Source organism: Podarcis liolepis (assembly GCF_965112155.1).
Source record: "Podarcis liolepis genome assembly, chromosome: 13".
NCBI lineage: Eukaryota > Metazoa > Chordata > Lepidosauria > Squamata > Lacertidae > Podarcis > Podarcis liolepis.
Window position 1 is genome coordinate 24,788,334 of NC_139573.1, and position 23,418 is coordinate 24,811,751.

The 23,418-nt window shown below is 42.5% G+C and overlaps 1 protein-coding gene across 1 annotated transcript in view; it reads left to right on the forward strand.

Annotated features, from left to right (window-relative positions):
• LOC310691973 (butyrophilin subfamily 3 member A2-like) overlaps positions 1 to 22,873 on the forward strand; it is a 64,746-nt gene extending 41,873 nt beyond the window's left edge. Inside the window, exons 2-12 of the mRNA XM_083472303.1 lie at positions 3,585 to 3,748; positions 5,709 to 5,805; positions 6,795 to 7,151; positions 7,977 to 8,261; positions 8,688 to 8,786; positions 10,747 to 10,773; positions 12,433 to 12,459; positions 13,322 to 13,348; positions 14,156 to 14,182; positions 21,364 to 21,390; positions 22,055 to 22,873. Of these exons, the coding sequence (XP_083328429.1) occupies positions 5,739 to 5,805; positions 6,795 to 7,151; positions 7,977 to 8,261; positions 8,688 to 8,786; positions 10,747 to 10,773; positions 12,433 to 12,459; positions 13,322 to 13,348; positions 14,156 to 14,182; positions 21,364 to 21,390; positions 22,055 to 22,611 (1,500 nt within the window). The 5' untranslated portion in view covers positions 3,585 to 3,748; positions 5,709 to 5,738 and the 3' untranslated portion in view covers positions 22,612 to 22,873. The remainder of the gene's footprint in view (positions 1 to 3,584; positions 3,749 to 5,708; positions 5,806 to 6,794; positions 7,152 to 7,976; positions 8,262 to 8,687; positions 8,787 to 10,746; positions 10,774 to 12,432; positions 12,460 to 13,321; positions 13,349 to 14,155; positions 14,183 to 21,363; positions 21,391 to 22,054) is intronic.
• The last annotated feature ends 545 nt before the right edge of the window (positions 22,874 to 23,418 follow it).

Here is a 23,418-nt window from a genome sequence, read left to right on the forward strand (position 1 = left end):
GCAGGGGGAGAGATTCCATCAGGACATGAAAGAGATGGAGACCAGGTATCAGGGTCGCTGGGACGCAGTCATGATGGCTGACTACTGTTGGACTCTGAAGAGAGACCTCCCTGCCACTGAGCATTCCAGGAGTTCCAAGAAACGGAAGTTCAAGCCCTGAAGTTTGAAAAATGGTGAAGCAACATGCAATTTACGTGTACTTACTTTATCAACGTCCACCATTCAGTTTACAGTAATCAATGTTTCTATCAGGTAATCAATATATGTTGTTGGAAAAACATTTTTTTTCTCTTAAAAACATATTTAGGATGATATGTGTTGACAAAAATCAGCTGATAATACCACAAAAATGTAATTGATTTTGTCACAAGATCTGATTTTTTTTCAAATCAACATAGCACAAAAACCTGACCTGATGGAGAGAAACGGATGCCATTTCCTGATTCAGCAGTGCAAAAATACCCTAAATCAGTTGTAGAAATCTAGACAACATTCAAAAAGTAAAAAATTGTTGCCCAGTGAATTATTCAACAAGGAAACTCATAGTAAATTGTATTGATTTGATTACTGTATTTTGAATAATAATAATAATTTTAGAATTGTTAAATTTAAAATGCTAAGTTTTGGGAAGCACAGTCCCACCAGCTGTAAAGGAGGCAGGCAATCACAGGCTGCTCCGGAAGAAGCCCTGCCTTGGACCCATGGGCAGACTTTGATCTTTCAAATTTTGGCAGCATCCCGTGTGAACCCAGAATTTGGCACCCTGCTGCCTCTCACCTTCTGTTCTGCTCAATTCATTGCAGGTAAAACACATACTCATAGAGAAGCACAGACTGGTATTCTGAAGGGCCCCCCTTTCTTCTTATGTATGGAAAAGAATCAGGAAGCGGCTTCTTGGTTCAGATGCAATAATCCTTTGCAAGAATAACAAGTGATATCCACTGATAACCCCTACCCACCCCCAAGAAACTCATTGAGTTCCGTTATTCACTGCACTTTGTTTCAGAGAGTTATTGGAAGGTATCTCAATGTAGTGATAATTGGTAGTTACAATACAGGCCTCCAGTACAGATCAGAATGTGGAAGTAACATGTGGATAGAACTTCTGCTACTTTAGATGACATTGTAGTTTTGACAAGCCTTCAGAATACAGGAGTCATTACAGATAAACCATATTAGATTCCCAAGCCCTTTGGAAGAATCTCTGATACAGTCTTCTGAGGGAATAATACTTGGCATGACAAGCCAATACAATTCTCATGGGAGTGTGGGAATAGTGCTGGGCATTCTAGAAAGAAAAATTGTTTAGGGATTTTTAAAATCCATTATGACATTAAAAAAAAAGTTTGCCACTGCTAATTTGCTCATACTTTTAGCCATTACTGGTGTTTAAAAACCTCATTTGTAGAGCCATAGATAGAAATCAGTCAAATCCTGTTAACAATATGAGAACAACATCCTTCTTCTTCAACAATTTACCCCCACCTCTTTTGCCAGTCTCTTCTTCATTAAACCATATTGGAATATTAAATGAGAGATAAAACTTCAGATAACAATAATAAATGGCAATGTATTGTTTTATTATTTACTTATTTATAAAAATATTTGTATACCACTATATGACTAAATATACTAAGTAAATATACTAACTATATGACTAAATATACTATACTAAATAACAAAATATACTATACTAAATAACTAAATATATATATAACAAACATACAGCAATCAAACATAAAGCCATACAATAATACTCTAAGAAGCCATTAACAAAAAATTAACACATCTAAAGTGGCGCTGACTGATCGCAGGACACTTTGTTCTTGTTTCTTGTTTACCACCAATCACCCGCTTTGATAAGGCAAGTAGCACCACTCCTGCCAGCTGAGCCCATGGGCCGAACACTCAAAGAATGCACAATGGAGACTTCATTACCTGAGGATGATCGAGCCGCTTCTAGGCCAAAATAATTACGCCGCTGCCGCCTGCAATAATTGCTATATTTTAAATAGAAATTCAGCACAGCTCATCATAGAGCGGAAGTCTGTGACCAGGAGACTTGTGTGACTGTTGGGCTGTTGTCCTGAGGCTAATTGCTGCTGCAGTACTTCAAGGTCTCTGTTCTCCCTTCTTAAGGTTATATTTAAACCAGACTTGGGGTAGAGCAGTGTTTCCCAACCTTTTTTGGGCAAAGGCACACTTGTTTCATGAAAAAAATCTCGCCGCACACCACCATTAGAAAATGTTTAAAAAATTAACTCTGTGCCTATATTGACTATATATAAAGTAACTCTCTTTAATAGGAATCAAATAAACACAAAGAAAGTATTTTATAATTACTTTATTATGAAATAGTAAGTTGCAGAATTTATTCAGCACGCAGAAAATGGCCTTTTGGGGGGTGAATGTGGATGAAGCAGGAAGAGAACTTAAAAAAAAGGCATGCATGAAATCTAGCCCCAAACACACACACGCACACTTTCCCCAAAGTGGTTGATGACGCAGGATATTTCCACATGCTTCTAAAATGCACATTAAATAAAACGAGAGAGAGAAGTGCACGCATTCACCTGCCAGCCTCGGAGCTGTGGAATGCAGCGACATGAAGCAATCTGTGTCCTTCCAGGCGCCAGCTCAGACCTGCCGTGCTGTTTCGTTCCCCCGGCGTCGCTGCCTTCATCCAGCCGGATGCCTCTCCTGCCCAAGGGACGTGTCAGCAGCCACCCGGCATGGGGTAGAGGCAGGACGGCCCCACTTCCTGCTGCCCACAAGGCTTTGGGGTGAGAAACGCGGAGGGGCAGGAGAGTGGAGGCTGCCTTAATTGGAAAAAGCAGGGAGGTAGGCTGGTGTGCCGTGGGAGGGAGGCGGGCGAGTCGGGCGGTGAGCACACGCGGGGCGGCGAGCGAGCTCCCTCCCACATCCCATCGCCGCTCGCTTCGGCCGGCCTACTGGGCTGTCGCAGGCGGAAGGCCTGCGCATGCGCGAGGTTTCCGCGCCTTCCTCCAGTAGGCCGGCCGAAGCGAGCGGCGATGGGATGTGGGAGCTCGCTCACTCGCCGCCCCGCGTGTGCTCGCCGCCGCCGCCCCGCCTCTCGCCGCCCGACTCGCCCGCCTCCCTCCCACGGAGGTAGGCTGGTGTGCCGTGGGAGGGAGGCGGGTGAGTTGGGCGGCGAGCACGCGCGGGGCGGCGAGCGAGCTCCCTCCCACATCCCATCGCCGCTCGCTTCGGCCGGCCTACTGGGCTGTCACAGGCGGAAGGCCTGCGCATGCGCGAGGTTTTCGTGCCTTCCTCCAGTAGGCCGGCCGAAGCGAGCGGCGATGGGATGTGGGAGCTTGCTCGCTCGCCGCCCCACGTGTGCTCGCCGCCGCCGCCCCGCCTCTCGCCGCCCGACTCGCCCGCCTCCCTCCCACGGCACACCAGTCAACGTCTCGCGGAACACTGGGGTAGGGAAACACTGGGGTAGAGGGCCATTCATATAGGACTGTCCTTTCAAATGAAGTCCTGTCATCACTGCATTAGCTCTACAAGTATGTGTGGAGCTTAGTGTTTGCATGGGACACTCCTCTATCTTTTGGAAGCAGGTGCTGACTGTCACAGGGCCATTAACTGTAGAGCAAATTGTTGGCAGTTACTTATCTTGATGCAGAGCCGGAAAATTAAAGTAAATAATTTCCGTAACACAGGTCCACCTGAAGCGGGAGCAAGGTACAGTAACTGACGAACACTTCTCACAGTTTGCTACAAGGTAAGAAAAATATTTCCAGAATTACATTTAATTTTTTTAGTTATTGGAATGTGTTTGTTTAATGATGAATTGGTGATCAGGTGAAAAGAGAGAAGCTTTTCCTTTGCTTCCATTCAGGATATATAGGATTAGTTTATCTTTGTGTAGAAACTTTCAAGTCACATTTTCAAATATACTTATGATAATAAATTTCAAGGGCTTCCATGCAAAATGTAAGTTTACAAATATAAATGTGTGTGTGTGTGTTTGAAAGAAGAATGAAAGCGACTTGCTCCTTTCTGCAGAGATCCTTCCTAGCCACACAAACCTGAATACTCGTCATTGCTTCTTTCATTTGTAATGGACATAAAATGGCTGCTTCTTTGCCACTCCCATTTGACACTAGCAAGTGATATTTATCCCTTGGCACACAAAGTTAGCTCTGCCATGGGATGTCTCAGACTTTTTTCCTTCATGTTCCTGGTCTTCTCAGTTGGGGATGTCATTGACCATCTCTCAACTTGAAGGGTTTGTCCTGCTTTTCAAGCTCTTTAGTTAAATATGGATCTCCCACATAGTCATTCATTTCAGTACATATGTATTACCAGCCAATTCTAGACCCTTTCTACAAAACCTGTTTTTCACTTTAGAGGATGCAGTTTCCCATTACGGGAATATTTCTTATACCTCAATATGTTGTGTTGTGAAAAGCTCTGTATTAACATTTACATGAGGAAAGTGGATTAGTGAGTGGTGTAGGACAGAAAGAGCAGTAACTGTGTGACATGCACACATGCTACTGCACAACACAATTTACCTGCAACTTTTTAAATTTAGTATTGTGGTTTAACAATATTGGAGCAGGGCAGTCGATTTCCTGAAATGCTGACAAGATGTGGGGGAAAACATCATCCATCCACTTACAATAGAGACAGAGTAGATGGCTTTTGAATTCATCTTTTTTACTACAGTATATGTGCAATACATTTCTTTTGTGGAGAAGGAGTAGAAGAATAGACAAACGGGGACGCTGGATTGAATGTATACTATATAAGTAGCAATCTTCTTTTCAACTTCCTTCCAACTCTAGGGGAAAGTGAAGAAAGACTTACCAGTATTGTTGCCACTTTATTTGTGTACCATTTTCCCCACATAATTTGTGTTCAAAGAAATATCAAATGCATGACCAAAAAATCACTATCCATATTAATTCATAAAAGCAAGTGAGCCCAGGCCAGAGAGTCCATATCATTGATTTCTGACAAAACTACCCAATTAACTTGACAGAATCACTGAGGCAGCCCCTCCCCCAGTGTCCCTAGGGCTACTGTGTTCCTTGAGGAAAATCAGAAACTGGGGTGCCCAGGCTAGGATGCAGGGCAAATCAGCTCCTGATAGGTGGCCTGAGAAAACTACTGGGACAGCCCCTCATTCACCTTCTCTGGGGCTATTAAAGTCCTATCTGTCCTGAGAGATGGCAAGGAAGCCGAGGCCAGGAGCAAATGCCATCAGTTGTCAGTCAACCTGAGAGGTCTCTGTCACTACATTTTTGTTCTACTATTTTAAAATTGTAAACAACCTCAAGTGCATTGACTGAAAAGTGGTGTGAAAGAAATGCAATAAATATATAAATATAATAAGTTCAAAACAAGATAATCAGAATAACAAAAATGCATAATAGAAAAATAAACTTCAAAATAGCTTGGCTACCAGGAAGAACAAAACAAAACACTGTATAGAATATGACCCTCTGACCCACTTGCCAAAGAGAATACAGATTTGCATAATATATACCATTCTTGGTATATATAGCATAAATAAAGTTTTAACAAAGCTAAAGTGCATTACATGAAGATTAATGTACAAAGATGCCTATATTTATTTAAATAAAGTAGACAGAACAGTTGACAGTAATTAATAAATGGTGACCAGTGGATCTTGCAATTTTATATTTGATTTCTTTCTTCCAACAATTGTACAGGTATAGTCCTATTCTTCAGATCTTTGACCCATGTCTTCCTCATCAACAATTGTTTGCATCTTGATCTTTCTGCATATCTCCCATGTGCTAACTGCAGGTAAACAAGCTACTTTTGTAAGGTTTATACTGCAGTGAGCAGTTCAGCTCTGAGGTAATGCTTGTGTGTAAAGCACTGGTCTTCAACTGGTGGCTCAGAACCCACTAATAGGTACTCCCACCATGTAAATCTATGATAAAAGACTAAGAAATGAATCCCCAAATGCATGTTTGGGTTAAAAGTAGGTTCTGGGTCAAAAAATGTTGAAGATAACTGGTGTAAATTACAGCTGAGCAAAACATGCTTCTTAGAATTATAGAATCCAAGAGTTGGAAGGGACTCCAAAGGTCATCTAGTGCAACCTCTTGCAATATAGGAACCTTTCCTAAAACATCAGTGACACATGGCCAGTCAACCACTGCTTAGAAACCTCCAATAAAGGAGAGTGCACCACTTTCTGAGGGAATCTGTTCCACTGTTGAATAACTCTTACCGTCCTGAAGTTCATCAGTATTCTGCAGAATAGAGTGGGACTATTGCTTCTCTTCCTCAGAACATTATACAGTGGACGCTCGGGTTGCAAACGTGATCCGTGTGGGAGGCAAGTTCGCAACCTGCAGCGTTTGCATTTGCGCACACATGGGTCGCGATTTGGCGCTTCTGCGTATGCACGAGTGCCGAAACCTGGAAGTAACCCCTTCCGGTACTTCCAGGTTCGGTGCAGTGCGCAACCCGAAAACACGCAACCTGAAGCATCTGTAACCCGAGGTATGACTGTACTTCAGTTGATGCAACCTAGAATAGCAATAGCTTTTTTTGCTACTGCATGACAATGTTGACTCATGTTCAGATTGTGGTCCACTAAAACCCCTAGATCCTTTTCAAATGTACTATTGGCAAGCTGGTTTTTCCTGCCTGAGTGCAGAATCTTACACTTCTTACATGGGTGCCATATCTTCCCACCCCCAAAAAAGAATTCCATGGAGTAATCACTGCCAGTAGTGGTCAGTTTAAGGTGAACTTTTGATTATTATTTTTATTCCCCAAAGGTCGATTTGTGATCATTCCACCCGAAAACCCTATAGTTGGTTTCCTTGGAAAAGACGTTATCCTGCCATGTCAATTAACAACTTCAAGCACACCAGAAAGCACCAGCATCCAGGTCCAGTGGATCTTGGATAAATCCTCAGAAAAAATTGATGTGAAATCCTATTATGGTCGAAACAGGCCAGAAACACAGGATAACAGATACCGAGGTCGAGCTGAGCTTTCCCGTACTGATCTTAGTAAAGGAAACATGTCTCTGATTCTGAAGAAAACCCATCTGTCTGACCAAGGAAATTACACCTGTATAGTCTTCCTTGGAGACTGGTATGAGGAGGTGGTGGTTGAGTTGGTTTTGGCAGGTGAGTTTATTCTTATTAGTCTTATTATTAGGGTTGCCAAACTTCTGGGGCTGACCTGGAGTATCTAGGTTTGCCTGCCCCACTCCAGGGTGCAGAAAGAGGACTTGAATCTCCAGGTAGGCAAGAGCACCTTTGGGGGAATACCATGTTTTTAGAAGACTCTGCATCAAGCTTACAGGCTTCAAGCCCTCAGAAGCCAATTGCTTTTTTTGGGCATATGTGGTATGCGTGTGTGTGCGCACACGCCACTTAACCTCCTTCTCCAGGGTTCTGTGCTGGGAGGGAGAACAGAGGAAGAAAAGGAAGTGGGCTGGGTTCTAGAGGAGGATGGGGTTAAGAGTATGCATGGACACTTGGCACAAGATGCATGGCTGCAGAAGAGAGAGGAGCACATGAAGAAAAGCAGCAGCAGCCAAGCCTTGCTGCCTCCACCACCTACACCTAACTCCTGGGTGTTCTTCTTGAGCAAGTCTGAGAAGGCAGGGACATCGCCAGGTGCTGTGGGCCATATTAAGCATAGATTTTCAAAAATACAAGTTGTCAAACCTAAAACTGTATAACCCAGGTCAGTAACTCATTCATTCAGACTTCTCCATCTCTTCACTGCCATGAGCAGTACTGACAGCACCAATCGTCCTGTAGCTTGACAATACAGTAGACACAAAAATGGAATTTTGAACAGTAGCTTGTCACAAAATGTGTACTGTAAGAACTGACTGTAATAATGCATCATTCCTGGTATTTGGTCAGAGTGCAGAAACTCTAGACAGGTTTTATGATACTTGGAGCAATGGAAAATTAATATGTGGTGTTCTTCTTGTGCAGCAAAAGGAACCGAGCCCACCATTGCCTTGGTGGGTTATAAAGGCTGGGGGATTAGCCTCACCTGCAGCTCCAACGGTTGGTACCCAAAGCCCAAGGCTTTCTGGCTGGTCAGTGAAGGGAAAGTCCGAAGTAAACAGTCAGACACTACAATCACAGAGACCAAGGCAGGGAACTTCACTGTTTCCAGTTCCATCATAACAGACTCAGGAGTTGACCATGAAGTCTCTTGCAAAATCATCAACGAATTGCTAGAAATGGAGAGTGAATCGAGAATCCTTATCTCTGGTGAGTAGGAGTGAAGCAAAAGTGCCAAGAGGTTAAATGCTTTCAATGTGTTTTCAGTACAAGTACTATAAGAAGAGAGAGGTTTGGGAAATTTATTCCATTTTGATGCCTCTGAAGTACACCAGGCTCTTTGAATGGATTATCCAGATTATCTACAACTGTAGTTCTGCTCAGCAGCATTTCATCAGTTATCATCTGGGGTAACGGCTAAAGTGTCTTCTGGTTCCCGTATCCACTATTCACCAGAGAGACAGGCAGGTCACAGCTGAAGCCACCCTCCCCCCATTGGCACAACTTCAGCTCAGTTCTGCCAATTCCTCCCAAAATGGGAAGTTCAGGGGAGTTTGGGGCAGTGCAGGAGAGTGGCAAAATCAGACTCTGGTTTGGTTAGTTTTGCTGTAACTGAGATTTTAATGTGTGTTTCAGGTGCCCTTTATCCTGCCACTTCCCCTTGGCTAGCACCCTTCCTAATCATTCTGTTGCTTTTCATCTGCCTTCTTGTTGGTGCTGGGTACAAAGTCAGACGTAAGTATTAAATCTGCCATTTTCATAATCTCATTAAACTGTAGATGTGAACTGTTACAGAAAATTTCTGTTTGTACCTATGTTTATAAAAATGAGTGGTGTGTTCTTGGGTATAGAGAAAAAAATACATACCAGTTACATCAGTGCATATTTACTACAGCCAGTAATTGCTCCTTAAACTGCTAAAATGAGCATAGTTTAAAAGCTGCTTCAGGCAGTCAGAGTCACTTCCCCAACAGATAGTTGGGAAATTCAATGTGGTTTACATTTTAATGTGGATCTACCTGCTTTGGAGTTAGCAAACCAAGATGGAAACCAAAATGCCAATTTATTGAATTTTGTAATTCATTTTCTCAACCAGAAATACCATATTTTTCGCTCCCTAGGACACACTTTTTTCCCTCCTAAAAAGTAAGGGGAAATGGCTGTGCGTCTTATGGAGTGAATGCCTACGGATGGCAGAGGAATCTGCTGCAGTTGCGAGCAGAGGTTCCATGGTTCCCCTTCCTTCCCTCCTCCATGGCTCGCTTTGAAGCAGCCAAGCGGGAGAGGAGCTGCTTACATGGGTGTAAGCGGCTACTGTCCAGTTGGCTGCTTTAAAGTGTGCGTGCTCTCTTTCCCTCCTTTGCTCCCCACTCAGCTGGCTGAATAGCAGCAAAGCTTTTCAGCTCGCTGAGCCGGGGAGTTGGGAGAGAAGGAGAGCCTGCTTGCTTTAAAGGAGCAAAGCAGGAGAGGAGAGGAGCCACTTACATAGGTGTAAGCAGCTCCTGTCTGGTTTGCTCCTTTAAAGCAACCATGCTCTCTTTCCCTCTCTCCCTCCCCGGCTCAGCGAGCTGAAAAGCTCCTTCTCCACACACCCCACACATGCTCCTTGTCCCTTCAGTGTTTTTCCTTCCCTCCCCATAAACCACTCTCCTGCGTTGTTAGCAGCCTCCTTCTCCACACACCCCAACATGCTCCTTGTCCCTTCAGTGCTTAAACCCCTCTCCTGCGTTGTTAGCCGCCTCCTTCTCCACCCCCCACGCATGCTCCTTGTCCCTTCAGTGTTTTTCCTTCCCTCCCCACTTAAAACGTGGTTACAAAGCACGGATCCACATGGATCCTCAGGATTTTTGCATTGGGTCACCCCAAGTTCACCATCATATCACATAGCATGTCCATGGCTACAGCCAGCACCAAAAAAATCATGCATCCACTGTTGCCTGGGGCCGCAGTGGTGCAAAAATGTGGTTACAAAGCACGGATCCACATGGACTCTCAGGATTTTTGCATTGGGCTACCCCAAACTCACCGTCAGATCACATGTCTGTGGCCACAGCATGAACCACAAAAACCATACATCCACTGTTTTGTTCAGAATATTTTTTTCTTGTTTTCCTCCTCTAAAAACTAGGTGCGTCTTTTTGTCAGGTGCGCCTTATGGAGCGAAAAATACAGTATATTAGTGGAAAGTGTACACAAAAAATGCATATTTTAGTGAAAATAATGCATCATATTAAAGGAAATTGCCTTCAAAAATGTGTGTATTAGGAGAAATAAGGACTAAAATGTTGGTGAATTTTCATGAAGAAAAAATGCAGAATCATGGCAAACTAAATTTAAGATTAAAAATGAAAAATGGAGAGAAACCAAAATTTGTAGATCTATCCATTGCTATTGGCAGGTCATGGAAATAAAGTAGAATTTACTTGTCCTGTTTAAGGGCATGACCCACAGACTAAGGCACAACAGCTGAAGGTGCTGTTGACATGGTAAAGGCCAGACTCCAGGGACCTATATCAGGCTTCACTAATCAAGAAACTTCCTACCATCTGGCAGTGACACATGCTGATATCCTCAGGTTCAAACTCAAGAGTCCTTGGCAAGAATAATCAGTGGCATTCATTTGTGATTCTCCCCCCTCATCCTAAATATGGTTATAAACTATCTGATTTCTATCATCTGCTATACTTTGTTTCAGAGAGTTATCAGAAGCTATCTGAATGTGGTGAGTAATTGACAATGACATATTTTATACATATCATTTATGTAAGGGACAGCAGTGGCGTAGCGTGGGGGGTGCAGGGGGGGCCGGCTGCACCGGGCGCAACATCTGGGGGTTAGGCAAATCCACGGGTTAGGGGGCGCAAATTACTTGCCTTGCCCCGGGTGCTGACAACCCACGCTACGCCACTGAGGGACAGGGAGTTCACTACAATGTTATTGGGAAAGGTATAAAGGATCCTAATCAAATTCCTTGGCAAGTCCATTTTTTTTCCTTGGATGAAAGCAAATTCCACCTCTACAGAGGATCAAGACTTATTATTCATCTATTGCTAACCATAGAATATTCTCTGATTTAGCGTTTCTGGGGTTTCATTTGCCTTTCTAAATGTTTATTTGTTGATTTAAAATTGTATTCATATGTTCTGTGAATTATATTCACACTTTTGCTATCTGATCTTCTGATGAAGGGCTAATTGTCTCTAAGTGATAGACAATTAAAATATGGATCATACCCTCTAACATTTCTCTGATGAAAAGAGGGACGTCCCATTCCATAATGATTATTTATCTATTTATACCCCACTGGTTGCCCCAGGTACTCTGGGCAGCTTCCACCATATATAAAAGCACAATAAAACATTAAACTTTTTTTAAAAAAACAAACTTCCCTATACTGTACAGGATTGCCTTTGGACAGCTTGGGAGTCAAACAACTCCATACCCTCTAATATTTCTCCAGTGAAAATAAGGACATCCTAAGGAAAAGCAGGACATTCTTTCAGACTCAAATCAGAAACTGAGAAGGCTTCTCTAAATTAGGGATGCCCCTGGAAAATAGGGACACTTGGAGGGTCCAGAAAATGAAGTCATTCTCAGACATAGTATACCTGCTGAGATCAGTAGACTCAACTGAAATAAGACCATTGTTTACAGTGAGTCTACTTTGATGTATTTGTTAGATACAACCAAGAAGTGGGGAAATCCATCATTTCTGGTTGTTTTAGAGATAAGCATGCTTTCCATTCCTGAAGATGACACCTAGCTTAAATATTGCCACTTGAATCCGTGGTGACCTTGGTGGCTAGGAGTGCCTTTTATCACCTTGGGCAGGTGCTACAACTAAAATTATTCCTGAACTGTGATCGCTTGACCACAAGAGTTCAGTCATTGGAAATGCCAAGACCCTAGTAATTCAGTCTATGCAGGACTTCTCTTGTGGTTGATCTGGAAACTGCAGTGAGGGCAGAATGCTGCAATACTGGCTGCAACTTTGTTACTAAGCCAAGTTCAAGGTATTACTATTAGTATGTAAAGCCATTAACAATTTGGAAACACTTTACATGCCAATTTGAATGTTTCAGTCCACAGAACTTACACTTTTGCAGGTGCCACAAACTTCTTTATTTCAGCAAGTCTCCACAGATATATATTTACATAGTTATCTATGCTCTATTTCAGTGATATTTATCTTCTGTATACTTTGTAATCAATCTTGTGGGTTTTAACTGAGTTTAGCTGTGTTTTACCAATAGTTTCAGTGTGTGCATCACTTTAAAAGCTTTATGATTGTGGTCTACGAATCTTTCTAAACAGATACAGTGCAGCATATAATGTTCAGTAAATAAATGAATAATGTTGCAATGTATCTTGTTTTCTGCAGAAAAACAGAAGAATGAAGTACAAGCTGGTAAATGCCTCTAAGAGAGATTCACTTCTTCTATAGTAGTGTTCCATAATTGTTTATATTTTTAGCATATGCCTCCCCCTATCAGTATTGTTTTCAGGCTGACTAACAGTAACACTTTTTTAAAAGCCCAGTAAAGAGGAGCAGGAGAAAAATAGCAAAATTTTAACCACAATTAAAGAGTGAGCCCCAGAATTTTTTTATTAAATAAATAATGTGCTCTTATTACCTGGAAAAACTTAATGTGCTGGAATAGCTATATGACTGGATGGTCATACAGTAGCCCTGGTGACTGAAACTATTCAAAGCAGAGGTTGGGTTGAGCAAGGAAGGAATAATCCTGTCACATCCTCAAGATACCTTGTCAAGCTAATGCAGTGACGGAGGACCCCTCTCCGGCAACCGGGGCGGCGCAGCCTGTATGGACTGTGCATGTGCAGTGACCGTATGGGATGCCACACATGTGCAGTCTGTACAGGCTGCCGCGTGAGCAGCATCCCTTATGGACGGCACGCAAGAGTGGCAGCCTGTACGGATGCTGCGCGAGTGGCGCCCATATGGACTGCACACACCCTCGACTGCTCTACAGCTGGGGGGAGGCAGGGGCCATCTTGTCACCCCTCCCAGAGTGGCATCCGGGGCGGTCCGCCCCCTCCGCCCCCCTTCCTATGCCCCTGAGCTAATGCTTTATATACCATAACTTGTATTATTAATAGTAGTTGTGTTAGCAGTAGTAGCTAACAGGCAGAGTAGGGACTCTCCCCACCAAAGGTACCCCTTTAGCTATAAGTAAATCCTTGATTAATCATACTTACATGTATGTATAGAGTGTGTATGACTAACATTTTGTTATCACTCTTTTCAGACCAAAATCATGTAATTGAAGCAATAGGTAAGATGAAATTGTTTTCCTTTTTTCAAGCTCCCTTTTTTTATATTGGCGGGATTTCTTCTATCCTTCCAAGATTTCAAAAGCCCAACTGGGATAGAAAGCTTGTTGGTTTTTGAATGTCTGATGCAGATTTTTTCAATTTCGTTGTTCTGTATGGGACAATGACAATAAAGATTATCGTATCATATCATATTTCTGCAGTATAGGTTCATTGATTCACCTACTGTCTAGGCATTTCGTACTGCTATGAAGTTTTACTCCTGGAACCATGTTCATATTGACAACTGCAAGAGGCATTTCAAATTCCATAATGCTGACAACTTGGAGTTGGGCTGTATGGAGGTCTGTTCTTAACCTGAAACTGTTCTTAACCAGAAGCACCACCTTAGCTAATGGGGCCTCCTGCTGCCGCTGCACAATTTCTGTTCTCATCCTGAAGCAAAGTTCTTATCCCGAGGTAATATTTCTGGGTTAGCGGAGTCTGTAACCTGAAGCTTATGTAACCCCAGGTACCACTGTATAGGGTTCTTTTTGTGCTGGGCACAAGCTAAATTAAAAGGAATTTGCTTCCCTGTGTGGTTTTGAGAGCAGACTTTATTATGAAAATAGCACACATCATACAGGTATCCATAGGAAGGTAATCTGCACAATTGTAAAAGGAGGACAGAGGCTATAAAATTACAATGAATGGAGGATGGGCTGCTTCAGGCTAGTGTTCTGTTCAAATTAAACCAAGTATCCCAGGAACTGAATGAAAAGCTGGGTACATGTGTGCTAAGATTTACACTTTTTCATTTATTGTTGTAGAAACTGAGAAACGCACAGGACAAGCAAGTGAGTATCCTTTGAATGAACAACTAGCCACAAAGTGCCTGTAGTCTTTGATAAACTGCAAGCTTCTTTCCTGCACTTATGTGAGCCATTCTTACCAGCTGCTTGATACACAACCAAAGGCCAGCAGCAGACTTGGGTTGGCGCTGAGAGAGCCCTTGGGGTTTCCTCTCTCTTCCCGATCTCCAGATAGGCATTTGGGAGGAAGGGTTGGATATACATTTCAAAATGAGTCTACGAGCTGAAAATAGAGACAATGTACCTACTTTTATAACCCAAGAAAATCTTTAATAAAAATTTAAAATTAATAAAACTTATTTTCAAAATAGAAAATAAAAATAATAAATTTATAAATAAATAATAATAAATAATAAATATTATTTAAAAAATAGAAAATGAAATAAACAAATCCATGTTCCTAGTAGAATAAAGAGCATGGGGAACAGGCTCACCTATTGACTGCTAAATAAATAACTTTACTGGATGTTGTACTGATGAATCATTCATTGTTCTTGGGGCAGTGAAATAACTCATTATCATAAAAGTTTATATGTAATAATAAAAGTTTTCATGATATACATAGGAGGGACATGGCTGCAGTAGGGAAGGAGGAGATGAACAGCTAGCAGTAGTGAGCACGAGGGGTGGATGCCTGGCAGTGGCAAGGAACAAGGGGTCATGGGGGGGTCATGGGGAGCAGCACTGGGTTTTGCATCTTGCATACACTGAAAGCAACGTATGACCTATATGGGTTTTCAGTTGTGTAGCTTGGCCTCACCTCTTAGTAATTCACTTCTTCTCGTTTATTTTCTTAACTCTTCATTGTTCTAATTCAAGTCATTCTTTTATAGGTGTTCGTGAATTGGAAGAACGTTTTGGTGAGACAAAATGTGATGTATGGATTTGGAGTCAGGGATTAGGGATTGAATTAACAGGGAAGGAGTAGGATGGTGACATGCATTTTGGTAGGAGAAAGTACTGTATTTTGCAATTTGGATCAGAATTTATTTCATGTATAGTTAGTACTATATAGAATTCCAAATATATAATAGTATTATGAGTTTACCCTGCAATATATTTTTCTTAGGTTGGCTCCAGATTAAGTTACTTGCACTTAGTCCACCTTTAAATCAATGGGACAAATAGGTCACCATGACTAATTTCTTACTTTAATTTCAATAGGACCTAAGTGTGACCAAGGTCACATCTGCACCATAAATTTTATAAAAATATTATACCACTTTATCAGTAGTAGCTTTCCCCAAAGCTTCTTGGAACTGTTATTTGTTAAGGGTGCTGGGAGTTGTGAGGAAACACACACAACCACTATTCCTTTAAAGCCCTAAACGGTCTCGGTCCTGTATACCTGAAGGAGCGTCTCCACCCCCATCGTTCAGCCCGGACACTGAGGTCCAGCGCCAAGGGTCTTCTGGCAGTTCCTGTTGGTTTCTGCTTTCCTTCACTGTGCAGCGAAAGGGCTTGTCACGAGACAGGTGTTTACATACCACAGTCTGTACTGTTGGAGTTTCTCACGGGAAAGGGAGGCTGGATGTGACGTACACTGGTTTCCTGTTTTTCACTGTGTGATTCTCTCCGAGCTGTCGAGGAGAGAGGATGCATTTTTTCTGCTCCGGCAGAGGCAAGATGTCTTTCTGTAATATACCAGCTTTGAACTATAAATAAAGCAATATAGAGTATGCAGCACGTACTCCTCATCCTTCCGCTGGGCACAGGACTCTGCTTTAAACCAACACGTGGTTATGGGCTCCAGAAGTCAAATCGGAGTGCCGGCAAAGGATCGGAATGCAGAGGGACAGATCGGAACGGAATCTGCTCTGCGCGTAAAAGTGATTGATGAGGTATGTGCTACTGCTCCGGGCAGCCTGCCAGCTTCTAGTTAATTGCTTTATGGCTGGACTTTGAACCTTTAAAGCCGTTTTGCCGGGAACAGGCAAAAGGCTCCCAGGCACAAGTCACTATGCTGGGGAAATCGAAAGTAACTTTTAAGTGCGCTTTTGGAATAAAGCAGCTGCAGCAGTGACGCAGCAGGATTTAAAGCAGCATATATGACGCTGAAGGCTAATGCCAGAGTCATGATGGCCCTTCAGGATGCTTGTGGGATTCCTAAGCTCAACAAGAAAAACTATGCCGACTGGATTCTGTATGCAGAGGCAATTCTGCGGAAAGAGGGTTTGTTTGAGGTGATTACAGACACCCCCCCCCCCAGTTCCAGTTACAGATGCATGGGAAGCTAAAGATTCCAAAGCAAGGGGAACTCTTACATTGATAGTATCCCCAGAAGAGCTCTGTCTATTGCGTGATAAGACCTCAGCCAGAGAAATTTGGGACGCTTTGAGAGAGGCTCACTTAAGGACAGAAGCTGGATCCACTATGTTTTACTTTAACAAGCTGCATAATATGGCTCTTGCTGAAGGTGGAGATGTGCGTTTACATCTGATGGAGATGCAAAATCTGAGACATGAGCTGCAACAGAGAGGACTCAACTTTCCAGAGGCTGTGTATTCTTTCATGATACTACAATCTTTGGGTTCAGGTTGGGAGTCTGTTGCAACCCAGATTGCTGTGAAGCCAACCGCTCAGCTGACAGTGGACTATGTAACTGCCGTGATATTGAATGAAGCAGATCGCCGGGGTGCTAGCTGCATGGGCAAGGGGGAGTCTTCACAGACGTCATCCCATAGTGCAGTGGAACCACCAGATGGCGCCAAAGCTTTGAAGGCAGTGAAATGCTACTCGTGTGGACGTCTAGGCCATATGAAGAGGGAATGCAGATATCCCAGGGCCAAGACAGAGCAGCGCAGCGAAAGCTCATCGCGTGGAAAAGGCCGAGGCAAAGGCAAAGGTCCGGTGTCTAGGACAACGCAGCACAAGGCTATGGTTTCACGCTTCACTCCAAAGGTTGCAGAAGTCCAGAAGATGTCTAGATCTTTCTTCGTTGTTGATTCAGCGGCAACTCACCACATGTGCAACGATAAGAGACTGTTTGTGTCTTTTACACCGCAGGAAGGTGCGATTCACCAGGCGGATGACCACACTATTCCCAGTAAAGGCTACGGAACTGTTGTTCTTCACAGTTTGGACTTATCGATACAGAATGTGCTATATGTGCCAGACGCCAAACATAATCTGCTCAGCGTTGGACAGCTGAATGAGCGGAACATTGACGTGTCCTTCAAGAACAAGAAGTGCATCATCACAAAGAAAAATGATTATGTATTGCATGCTGAATATGTTGATCGTTTGTTTGTTTTGTATTATGATGATGTTGAAAAGGATGACACTTGTTGCATTGCAGGTTCTAACAAAAGTTTGCATGCAGAATGTATTCATGATTTTCACCGAAAATTTGGTCATTTGCATTTTGAGGCAGTATCTAAAATGCCTGCCTTGGTTGAAGGTATGACTATTAAACCCTGCAGGTACCACATGAAGTGCAAAGCATGCGCAGCAAACAAGGTGAAAATGGCTGCGAAAGGTAAGGTGTCTAGTAGGCAAGCTACGGAACCATACCAGGTTGTTCATGCTGATTTGGTTGGACCACTAGTGCCCTCTTTGGGTGGAAATAGGTACTTCATGGTTCTCATTGATGCATTTTCTAGATATATTTTTGTGTACAATCTCAAGCAGAAATCAGAGGCTTTTCCTAGGTTCAAGGAATTCTGTGCTTGGTTGGAAAATGTGCATGGTAAGAAGATAAAGACTCTTTTCAGTGATCGCGGGGGAGAATTCACTTCTCAGCAGTTTGAAGCTTTTCTGACTGAGAAAGGAATTCAACACGATTTGTCTAGTCCTCGCTCGCCATGGCAGAATGGACTTGCGGAACGGGCAAATCAGACATTGCTTCAAGGGTTGAAAACCTTGCTGCATGATGCCAATCTTCCAGAGAGTTATTGGGCCGAAGCTCTCTCGTGTTTTGTTTACAGTTATAATCGCAGGTTATCTTCAGCGATTGGTTGTACCCCCTATGAGAAGATGTTTGGCAAGAAGCCATACATCAAACACATGAAGATTTTTGGTTCTGACATGTGGGTTCACTCACCACAAAACTCCAAGTTAGACAAGCGTGGATTGCATGGTATCTTTCTAGGTTATCAGAAAGGGTCTTACAGAATAATGATGACTGACTCTAAGACAATTAAGCTCACGAGAAGTGTTGAGTACAATGCAAAGTGGGGGGAGAATGTGGGAATTTTCCAATGTTATCCTGATGACGGTGATGAGACTGAGGATAGTCAAAAGCAACCACAACAACCCACTGATGAAGGTTCTGAGTCTGAATCTGAAACTGAATCGGGTGATTCAGAGGATTTCAAGAGTGCGAAAGCCTCTATGCGACCCTCTGAAAGCTCTGATCAGGAATTGGAGGAACCATTGTTCACAATAGGTCGTTTTTCTCCTAAGAAGGAAGAGGAGAGTGTTGAAGACTTAAGGCTAATTCGTAGGTCACAGAGAGCCACAAAAGGCAAACCTCCAAAGAGATTTGCTGATGAGTTTGCTACGATAGCAGTAACAGCTGTTAAAAGCTCCAAGAAGGTATTTGAACCTTCAAGTTTCCAAGAAATCCAGGGTTTGGATTCAAAGGAAGCTGGGCCATGGTTAAATGCCATGAAGGCTGAGCTTGATTCCTTAGAAAGGAACAAAACATGGGAACTAGTTCCAGTAGTTCCAGGAATGAAACTGCTTGGAAGCAAATGGGTCTTCAAAGCGAAGACAGATCAAAATGGCAAGATAGTCAGACACAAAGCCAGATTAGTAGCCAGAGGTTTTGCACAGGTACCAGGTGAAGACTATCACGAGACCTACTCACCCACAGTGAGATATGAGAGCATTAGGCTTATGCTCAAGCTAGCTGCAGAGGAAAATCTACACATTAGCCACCATGATATTAATACAGCTTTTCTGTACGGATCTCTGGATGAATCACTTTATATGCTTCCACCTGATGGCGTACAGGTAAAACAGGGATTTGTTTGTGCTCTGAAGAAATCCCTTTATGGTCTCAAACAAAGTGCACGGTGTTGGCACACAAAACTCACTGAAGTATTGTTTTCTCTAGGTTTTCAGCAAGGGAAAGCTGATCCATGTGTATTTGTCAAAGAGGAGGGGCAAAAGAAACTGTACTGTTTGTTTTATGTTGATGATTTATTATTCTTTTGGAAAGATGTCGCAATGTACAATAACGCCCTAGCTCAACTGAAAGAGCACTTTGACATGAAAGATCTTGGTGAGGTAAACAACTACCTATCTCTGGAAATAGAGAAAGATCAAGATGGTAACATTCTAGTACACCAATCACGGAAAATTACTGATGTGTTAAGCAAACTAAACCTGATGGATGCTAACCCTGTAGACACACCGATGACAACAGGTTATCAGGTAGATGACACTGAAGAAGCATTTTCTGACACTACACTGTACAGAAGTGTGCTAGGCAAGCTAAACTTCATTGCCAGATGTTCAAGACCAGACATTGCTGTTAGCTGTAATTTGCTAAGCAGACAAGTCAACAATCCTAGTGTCAAGGATTGGAAAGCTCTGAAACGCATAGCGCGGTATTTGAAAGGCACTATGCATTACAGACTGAGACTTAACAATCAGAAGTCTGGTGGTCTTGAAATATTTGCAGATGCAAGTTTTGGAAGTGACAATACAGACAGGAAAAGTACGTCTGGAGTTTGCTACATGTACAATCAGGGTCTGTTTGACTGGTGATGCAAGAAGCAAACAACAGTTAGCTTAAGTACTTGTGAAGCTGAACTGAATGCACTGTCTTATTCACTTCAGGATTGTGAATGGTTAGTACAATTGTGCAAAGATATGAAAATTCCTGTCAAATGTCCAATCCAGGTTTACCAGGACAACAAAGCATGTTTGGCTTTGCTGAAGTCTGAAGGTCGTAAGCAAAGCACGAAGCACTTGCAATTAAAGTTGCAGCATGCTAGGGAATGTATTCAGAAGGGACTCGTAACGGTGTCCTATATGCCAGGTAATGAAATTCCTGCTGATGTATTGTCCAAGATTGTATCAAGGGATCAACACTGTACCTATGTGCAGAAGTTGGGTTTGTACTGATATTGTACGAACACGCTGCCCAGTGATGTTCACAGAAAGGGGGAGGATGTTGGTTTCTGCTTTCCTTCACTGTGCAGCGAAAGGGCTTGTCATGAGACAGGTGTTTACATACCACAGTCTGTACTGTTGGAGTTTCTCACGGGAAAGGGAGGCTGGATGTGACGTACACTGGTTTCCTGTTTTTCACTGTGTGATTCTCTCCGAGCTGTCGAGGAGAGAGGATGCATTTTTTCTGCTCCGGCAGAGGCAAGATGTCTTTCTGTAATATACCAGCTTTGAACTATAAATAAAGCAATATAGAGTATGCAGCACGTACTCCTCATCCTTCCGCTGGGCACAGGACTCTGCTTTAAACCAACAGTTCCCTCATTGCGAGAAGTGAGGTTACAGGGAACCAGACAGAGGGCCTTCTCAGTAGTGGGATGCCCTCCCATCAGATGTCAAAGAAATAAGCAGCTATCCTATTTTTAAAAGACATCAGAAGGCAGCCCTGTTTAGGAAAGTTTTACATGTTTAATGCTTTATTGTTTTTAACACTTGATTGGGAGCCGCCCAGAGTGGCTGGGGAAATTCAGCCAGATGGGCGGGGTATAAATATATTATTATTATTATTATTATTATTATTATTATTATTATTATTATTAATTCCCCTCACAGAGCTGCACTTTCCAGAGGATTGATGGTTAAACCACCGTGGGAACTGTAGCTCTATAAGGCATCTCCTAACAGCTTTCAGCATCCTTAACAAACTGCGGTTCCTAGGATGCTTTAGGGGTAGTCTTGGAATAATAATGCTATAAATATAAGTTGAGGATGTGGACTAAGTTTGTCATGATGCACAACCCCATATATTTTGACAATGATATCACTAATTGGAATATTCTTTCACTTCAGGTCAACTCTCCAATGAGCTGGGTAAGGCAGATGGCTTTTGATGAGGCAATGATTGTTCTGTGCTGAAGTATTGTTTTCTAGTATGTTAATTGGGTCTAAATCACTTTATTCAATTCTGAAAAATTCTGGGTTGTTCACTTGTTTCATAGATGTTTCCCTGTTCTCTATGATTGATAAATTTTCTCTTCTGCTTGTAGAGGTTAGAAGAGCTCAGCAACACGCAGGTAAGGAAACTGTCCTAATTAGGCCTAATGCATGGCTGTGCACACATGACTCAAATGTCATCACTCTGTGACTTTTCACTTGTGGTCCTTTTTCATATGAAAACATCACAGTAGCAATGGATTAATTCAATTTGTGCTTTCATAGTTTTAATTCAGTCTGAGGTAATCAGAATTCAACTTCGGGGCTGCTAAAACTATCCTACCTTGCTCCAGTTGTATGAAAGTGCAGAGCTGACATGCACACAGACCAGAGAGGAACTGAGCTAACAGATTTCTTTAGGACTGTACTTTGCATGTGGCTGTCTGTATAAAGAAGTCAGCACTGGAGCTCTTTCTCAGGTGTATCATTTATTTATCTCAAAAGAGCCCAGGGCAGAAAACAGATGCACAATGTAAAATTAAAAACAAAACAAAAACATTCTGAACCAGGGGAAGGGGTGATGACAACACCTCTACAGCCATGTCTTCTTATTGTACTGAGCTCCTACACAAATGTGTTGGCATTTCTATATAGACAAACCAGTTAAGTTTCTATATCCAAATTGTGAAATAACTATAATTGGTCAACTATGAGATAAAATGTGTTTGCTAAAGCAGATTGAGGAATCTACTGCTCCGGAACTAAACATTGTTTCCTTTCTCCCTGTGATTGCTTCCCTTATAGTTCCTGTCACTTTGGAGTCATATTATAAACATCCAGAAATCAGCATCAGTGGGGATAAAGAAAAAGCCAGCCTTCAACCTCTGCCCCCAGGGAAAGAAGAAACTGCTATGGGAATTCAGATTTTTGTGGGGAAAGAAGGTTATGCTGCTGGGAAACACTACTGGGAGGTGGAGGTAGGAGAGAGGTTGGACTGGGAGCTGGGGGTGCTGACTAAGGCTGAAAGGGACAAATTCCAAAAGAAAAAGGTTGTTAAGTCCTTTCAGGAAGGGTGGTGGGCTCTCAAAAGCAGCCAAGGAAAATTTTTTTCCAGTCCATGTGAGAAAGAGATTGAAAAGAATCAAAATGTGTCTTATTCAGTGATTGGTTTGTTACTGGATCAAGAAAAATGGGAAATCTCATTTTATAACATCTATATGGGCAAATTCCTTATAGATTCTATCCCCATTAAATCCACTGACAAATTGTACCCATTTTTAGCTTATGGCAGTGCTTCAGAAAACAGTGGTCCAAAGTTGTTAAAGAAAAGCATTTCAAACTTTGTAAAGAAACACTTATAGAAAAGAAGAGTTCTCAGGGAAGAACTGTTGGCATGAAATGCCCAGGCTTCACAAGGATGGTAAAATAATGGAAACAGTACTAGCACGATTGAAGTGATGGATATTTTGCTTTGCTTTTGCCATTTCGTTTTCTTTTATATGTTTTTAAAAACCACTGCTATGGATGTACATTTACGGCACCAACTCAACCACCATACTGTACATTTTCCTTCATTTTTGTGTATGAGCCTTTGTCATATTTGTAAATAAAAAATACTAAAAACAGTGTTTGTTGGGAGTTGAATGCTAGTAGTGGTGTCCTCACCCCCCCCCCCAGTGAAAGCCTTTACGTAGTAGAGTTCATGTGCAAATCAGGCAGCAGAGTCTAGATTAAAATGGGGCAAACGGTGTTTAAGGAACAGTTGAGATAAGTAAGAAAGAAGGTGAAACAGAAAAGTGAGCGAATGTGAAAATGGGGAAACAGAAGGGGTTGCAAAAAGGAGGGAATGGGAGACATGGAAATTGGGTTAAAGGTTAAAGCAGGGGCATGCAACTCTCTGAAGAAAAGAAGGGGATGATGTCTTCATAACTGAGCAGAAGGTAAAAAGAGTGTTATGAGGTATATGACTGAACAAACATGCTTGTACACCACACACAGCAACTCAATGCACAGGTCCATGAGGATTACAGTCATACCTCGTGTTGCATTCTGCTCTTGTTACGGACTTTCAGCTTATGAACGCTGCCCCCACGGAAGTGTTTACTTCCAGGTTCGTCGCATGCACAGAAGCGATTTGCACACTTCATGCATGCGTGGAAGAGCTTGAT